Raw genomic sequence first — 7,162 nt, 5'->3', positions numbered from 1 at the left:
ATTAGTCAGTCATCTACTGTTTTGGATACCCACAGTGTTATTTGTTTCATTTATTCAACAAATGTTGGAGACCTACAATGGGGCCGAGAGCAGTTCTAGATGTTGGGTTTGTATACAGTGTAGAACACGATAGATACTTGTTCCTGCCTTCATGGAGCTTGCATTCTAGCATAAGAGACAGACAAACAAGGAAAAAATGATAATAGAATGTTAAATAATGATAAATGTTATAAAGAAAAATAAAGGAGGGCAATGGGATAAGGGTAGATGAGGCTCTTTTAATGATATGGTCCTCTCCGAGATGACATGTGAACTGGACCTGTATAAAGTAAGGCAGTGGTCATGAGAAGTGGTGAGAGAAAAGCCTTACTGGCAGTGAGAGCAGAAAATGCAAAGGCCCAGGGGCTTCTCTCTGCACTAAATATAAGGCAAGGTCCAGGATTCTGCACATTTTCTTCTTCCGTAATGAATACTCAGCACAATTCTCAGAACACAGTGCTGGGGTTTCGGGTGGAAGGGCCTCCCCACTTCCCCATTTCAAACGCCAGATCCAAGCCACCAGCCGTCAGAGCTTCTCTGAAATACCTCTTCCTCCAGGAAACCTTAACTCATCCACCTAGGAGCGATCTTGAGCTCATCTATTAATTTGTATGAACTTTAAAAAAAGGTAGCGCTTGTTTATTTCTAAGGATGTGTGCGTAAGGCACTGATTTTGTTTTTTGGAGGCGTAACGCCGCTGAAGTTTAGCCAAACGTCTAAAACTAAACCCGGGAGCCCGTTCGGTGGAAACGCGTTCGGCCCTCGGAGACTACATTTCCCATACTGCCCCGCGGGCCAGGGAGGTGCGTGAAGCGGTGTCTCCTAAGACCCGGATTGAGGTAAGATGGCGGGCTCGCGGTGAGCGTCTGTCAGGTAACTGCTGCCTTCTCCTCCTCTGGTCAGGGAGTTCCTAGAAGCTAGACAGGCTCAGAAGCTTTATGGGGAGATGTTGAGGTCCCCTACCTGTAGTTCTCGGTAGGATAAAGCTGGTATCACCAGTCGCGGTCCATCCTGCAGAAGGGTTGGCATAATGGCCGTGCGCTTGTGGGGCTTTCCTCGTGCCTGGGTGGGTCTCTCGGGGACCCCTCCAGTCCAAGTCTTTTGCATCTGTCCCTGGGTCCTAGTCCCGGTGCTCCTGGTAGCCTGTTTCTCAGACCGCGCGTCCTCCGAGGCTCTCCGCAGCTTTTGTTTCGGGGTTGAAGTATGGGCCAAGGAATTGACTACCTGAATTTCTCGCCCTGGAGTGAGTAATCTGGCTTCCCGCTGGGGGTGCTTGTCCCGGATTGAGGGGACCTGATGTTCCTCAGATATTTTGTTCCTTGGTTTGTGGTCAGAAAACATGGCATTGCTTTCCATCCGTGCCACCTATAAAGCAGGGGTAGAAGTGGACAAGTAAATCGTTTGACCTCCCTGAGCCTCGGTTCTCAGCGTATAAAATGGAGATGCCTACTTCACAGACTTGTGATAGAACATATATTGTATAGAGAAACGTGAACTGCAAAAACCACAGTGTATGTACTCAGGGAAAGTAGACACATGTACTAACCGTGCAAGGCATCGCCCTGCATAGGTTAGTCCAGCGTATAAAACTGTGCGGCCTATGTCCGCATTCCATTTTATCACTGTTGGGGGAAGGGAACCAACAGTTATCGAGGCCATTTAAAAACAAGGGATGTAGCAATGGTTAGAAGTCATTTACTTACAAAAGCCATGGAGGTTGTGGTGGTTTTCCCCATTTTACCATCGAAGAAACAAAGGGTCCAAAGTTTCCCAGTTTCTAAGTGACTGATAATAAAGTTCTTGTAAGCAAATCATTTAAATTGTGTACTTTAGTTTCCTCATGAATGGAAATAAAGATACCTGTCGTGATTAATAGAATAAAATGGCAGTGAAAGCACATTGTTACGTTAAAAACCTTGTACATGTATAAGAGGGTGAAATTTTACTTGGGACTTCAGAGAGTTTATATGTGTTCCCCTAAATCAGTATTTACTAGGCCACGGATAGGACTTGTTTAAATTTAATCAGAAACAATCCTACTTCAAATGATGTAGTAAGATCTTGCGTATGGCACCCGAGAGGCTGTACACAGACACAATAATATGAGGGAGGACGCTCTGTGTAGCATGTGTGAGTGACTGTTTCTTTTCTTTTCTTTCTTTTTTTTTTTTTTTGAGACAAAACTTTCTATTATTATTATTATTTTTTATAATTTACATCCAAGTGAGCACATGGTACGCCAATGACTTCAGGAGTAAATTCCTTAATGTCCCTTACCCATTCAGCCCATCCCCTGGGTGGGATGGGAGCACAACCCTTCCAGTAACCCTCTGTTTGTTCTCCATATTTAAGAGTTTCTTATGTTTTGTCCCCCTCCCTGTTTTTATATTATTTTTGCTTCCCTTCCCTTATGTACATCTGTTTTGTCTCTTCAAGTCCTCATATGAGTGAAGTCATATGATTTTTGTCTTTCTCTGACTAATTTCACTTAGCATAATACCCTCCAGTTCCATCCACGTAGTTGCAAATGGCAAGATTTCATTCTTTGTGACTGCCGAGTAATACTCCATTGTATATATATACCACATCTTCTTTATCCATTCATCCATCGATGGACATTTGGGCTCTTTCCATACTTTGGCTATTTTTGATAGTGCTGCTATAAACATGGGGGTGCATGTGCCCCTTCAAAACAGCACACCTGTATTCCTTGGATAAATACCTAGTAGTGCAGTTGCTGGGTCATAGTGTAGTTCTATTTTTAATTTTTTGAGGAAGCTCCGTACTGTTTTCCAGAGTGGCTGCACCAGTTTGCATCCCCACCAGCAGTGCAAAAGAGATCCTCTTTCTCCCCATCCTCACCAACATCTGTTGTTTCCTGAGTGATTAATTTTAGTCATTCTGACAGGTGTGAGGTATCTCCTTGTGGTTTTGATTTGTATTTCCCTGATGATGAGTGATGTTGAGCATTTTTTCATGTGTCGGCCATCTGGATGTCTTCTTTGGAGAAGTGTCTATTCATGTCTTTTGCCCACTTCTTCACTGGATTATTAGTTTTTTGGGTGTTGAGTTTGGTAAGTTCTCTATAGATTTTGGATACTAACCCTTTATCTGATATGTCATTTGCATATATCTTTTCCCTTCCGTCTGTTGCCTTTTAGTTTTGCTGATTGTTTCCTTCGCTGTGCAGAAGCTTTTTATTTTGATGAGGTCCCAATAGTTCATTTTTGCTTTGGTTTCCCTTGCCTCCAGAGATGTGTTGAGTAAGAAGTTGCTGCAGCCGAGGTCAAAGAGGGTTTTGCCTGCTTTCTCCTCGAGGATTTTGATGGCTTCCTGTCTTACATTGAGGTCTCTCATCCATTTTGAGTTTATTTTTATGTATGGTGTAAGAAAGTGGTCCAGGTTCATTTTTCTGCATGTCACCGTCCAGTTTTCCCAGCACCATTTGCTGAAGAGACTGTCTTTATTCCATTGGATATTCTTTCCTGCTTTGTCAAAGATTAGTTGATCATACGTTTCTGGGTCCATTTCTGGGTTCTGTATTCTGTTCCATTGATCTGAGTGTCTGTTTTTGTGCCAGTGAGTGACTGTTTCTAAGAGGAGTTATGCATTTGCTGAATGCTCACTAAATGGAAAGAACTATAGTAAGTTCCAAAAAGTTTGCATTTAAGAAAAATAGTAATGGACATAGTTCTAAGGCTTTAGGTCTTATATTTTGGTGTTGATCTTTGTCCTATATCACAGGGAAATTTAAAGTTGTTTAAAAGTTTTTCTTGTGACTGTAGTTCTAGGTAGTGGTTCCTATCTTGTTCTTATAGTGTTCAATATATTGTACCACTTTAACTTACCATAGGTAGCACTAATTTTTCTTTATCTCTTACGCAGGGATGAAAATAGGTATGCCTGGAAGCAGATTTTAAAAGCAGTTTCTCCAGGTCATCTTTCACACCACCGGATAAGCATCTTGAGTCACCATGGTATTAGCAGCAGTAAAACGGGTGATATCAAACAGAACTATCTGGAAACACATATTTCCGATTCAAAGTGAGATTTTTTTTTTTTTAATGTTTAAAAAGAGTTTTAAAATTTTTCAAATATTATAGAAATCCTTGTTCACTGTAGAAAATTTAGTGTCTAGTTATTAATAAAAAAATGTTTATTGTATATGCACTTAATAGCAGGAATGTTTGCAATAATGGAAAAGGGGAGAAAGTCTAAATGTCTATCAAAAGGGGATGGATAAATTATGGCATATCTTTACTATGAATATCATACAGCTGTTACCAACATGAAAAGATCTCTAAGTAGCAGGGGGTAAAAGTAGGTCACAGAACGGTATCTATTGTATGATCCTACTTGTGCATTTTAAAGAAGATCTACCATATATGTGTGTATGTGTATGTATAAATACAGAGTAAAAGATGTGGACCAAAGAGATTATCTGTGTAGACCACTACTGGGATTTAGCTGAGGGCAAGTGAGGGATTGACAAAGAGGAACTTTCTCTGGTCTGAATCACTTACGTTTACTATGTTTTCACACATTACTTTTTTACTAGTTCTTAAAATTAACAAATAAAGGGCAAATTTACAATTCCATCTTATAAAAATCATTGCTAATATTTTGGATTTCAGTTTGTGTTTTCTATGTACTAAGCCATTTAAAAAATATATTTATGTATAATATAAAATGTTTTATGTATTATAATACATAAAATATTTATAATTTATAGGGGCACCTTTCTGACTCATTGGGTAGAACTTGTGACTCTCAGTCTTGAGGTCATGAGTTCAGGCCTCATGTTGGGCATGGAGCTTACTTTTACAATTTTATAATTTATATAATATATAATTTGTACCTTTTTTTCCTAAAGACATGTGGGTAGTCTAATATTTTCTTCAGAGCCCATTAATACATGTTTGATAGTCAAAATATTGACCCATATAAATAAGTAGACTATTAAAATCTTATTTCCCAACTGGTCTTGCTTTCGCTCTCCCTTCCTTCTGTCTGTGAACTCTCTTCTTCCATTTCTAGAACAAACATAGTTATAGTGTTATAATAGGTTTGCATTTTCATCTTTAGCTATGCTAGCCAAATTTTTTTTACACATCTCTGGTTGACCTTAATCTCTTCCTTCATGTTTCCTATTGATTGCAATTTGTAATTGAACAGTGGTTTATTGAGTTAGGGGGAAAGAGTTGAAGACTAGGGTAAAAACTGAGTAAAAGTATAATTAACCAAGTAAATGAAGAAGGAGATTGCTAAGAGACTTTAGATATAAACTAAAATCAGAATGAGAACAAAACAAAACTATAGTTTGCTCTTGATTACTTAGGAGCATTTTAGTTGTTGAGAATTGGGAGAGACCTCTGCTGTTTACCCTCCCCTTTGCCTTGACTAGAACCCAGCCTGAAGGCTGATGGGAAATCAGACCTAATCCATTTTTCCCTGGTCTACATGCTGAAAGAGAGCCCTCACTGAGGTTAGTGTGAAAACCAGTTAATATGCTCCTTGATAAGTGAAAATTTTCCATATATACTTTATCCACTGGATTATAAATTTGTAGTATCTAATTTATTTTGGTTTCCTCGGTACCTCTCATACATGGTAGATGATAAGTGGTTGAACTGATTTGAATGGATTGGAGTTGTCAAAATGTGTAGTTAACTAAGAATTAATTTGCATTACCCCAGTAAATGAATCCATTTCACTCAGTCATCCTAGTATTTAGTGAATACCTCACTTCTTGCATTCTGAAGCCTCTTATTCTGCACAAGTTCTATTATTACTATTATTGAAGGTAAAGTATTACTATTATTGATATTTTATATGAAAAGGAAGAACATTAAGATTAGAGGCAAAGCAAAACCATGATTAAGGGAGAAAGTTCAGTGAATAGAAATAAAAAGGCCTCCCCATATGCCAGAAGGAACTTTTAAAACCTTTAAAAATATGTAGTCAAAATGGGAATGTATAATATTTTAGTTTTGTTAAGTGTACTAAGTCATTTGATCTTTACAACTTTGAATTTTACAACTTTGAATAATGGTAGGTATTTAATAAAGGTGAAGGAAGTTGAGTTCTCTGACCTCTCTGAAACCTAATCAAGTTTGTATATCTGATAGATGAGAGCCGTAATCAAAACTTAGGTCTTCCCATCTTGTTTAGCCTGATACACTTTCTCCTGTACCTTCTTTCCTGTACTAACTTAAAATATTGAGTATTTGAAAGTTAGGCAAGACTATTAGTTCTTATAGATCTTAGCAGAAAGCAATTGAACATATGTATGCATAACAAGAATAGCTTGTAAGTTATGGAGAGCTGACTCTCTGAAATTCTTTTTAGTGCATTGAGTTGATTGATGTTAACTTTGGCATTAATTCTAGTTACATGTTAAAAACCTCGATATTTACCATATCTAGAGTTTTTCTCTTGACAAAGTGTCAAATTAGTTTTTTAAATTATGTACTAATTAAGAAGTTAACATTTAGAGGCAGTTTGGGGATCACTTTTTTATTAGTAGTCTCTATAGGGGACAGAGTAATGGTCAAAATTTGGTTCCTGGCCTTAAGGAACTTATTTATGCTTGTAGGTGAAATAGACATCTATGAAAATAAGAAATACCTGGAATATGAGGTAGAAGGCAATGTATGTCATGAGGGCACAAACAAATGTCTGCACAAGTGTAGGGTAGAAATTTAACAAGATTTCTTGTTCACCTGAAATACCATTGTCTTGAGTTTCCCCTTTGCCTATTTTTTTTTTTTTTTAATTTTTAAATTTTTTAATGTTTATTCTTGAGAGAGAGAGAGTGTGAGCAGGGGAGGGGCAGAGAAGGAGACAGAATCGGAAGCAGGTTCCGGGCTCTGGGCTGTCAGCACAGAGCACGATGCGGGGCTCAAACGCAGGGCTCAAACGCAGGGCTCGAACGCCCGGCTTGAACGCGGGGCTCGAACTCACAAGCCGAGAGATCATGACCTGAGCTGAAGTCGGATGCTTAACTGACTGAGCCACCCAGGCGCCTCGTCCCTTCCTGCCTGTTTTAAAAACACTTAAGTCTGTCTGTCCTGCCTCTGCCGCCCAACCCTGTTTGTTTCACTGAACGTATGTATCACCTAGC

At 38.9% G+C, this 7,162-nt stretch overlaps 1 protein-coding gene across 4 annotated transcripts in view; it reads left to right on the top strand.

The window, feature by feature from the left end:
- The first annotated feature begins 589 nt into the window (after positions 1 to 589).
- The window catches only part of MRPL42 (mitochondrial ribosomal protein L42), a 73,164-nt gene continuing 66,591 nt past the window's right edge, over positions 590 to 7,162 (top strand). Inside the window, exons 1-2 of one of the 4 annotated variants that reach the window (XM_058741801.1) lie at positions 590 to 878; positions 3,925 to 4,083. In XM_058741801.1, coding sequence (XP_058597784.1) covers positions 4,014 to 4,083 — 70 coding nt within the window. In that variant the 5' untranslated portion in view covers positions 590 to 878; positions 3,925 to 4,013. Of the gene's footprint in view, positions 913 to 3,924; positions 4,084 to 7,162 lie in introns of all 4 variants that reach the window. The other 3 variants (XM_058741803.1, XM_058741802.1, XM_058741800.1) reach the window with 3 other exon arrangements.

The sequence above is a fragment of the Neofelis nebulosa genome, chromosome 8 (genome assembly GCF_028018385.1).
Source record: "Neofelis nebulosa isolate mNeoNeb1 chromosome 8, mNeoNeb1.pri, whole genome shotgun sequence".
In the NCBI taxonomy this organism is placed as follows: domain Eukaryota; kingdom Metazoa; phylum Chordata; class Mammalia; order Carnivora; family Felidae; genus Neofelis; species Neofelis nebulosa.
The sequence above is the reverse complement of the archived record's forward strand: the minus strand, read 5'-3'. Positions and strand labels throughout refer to the sequence as shown.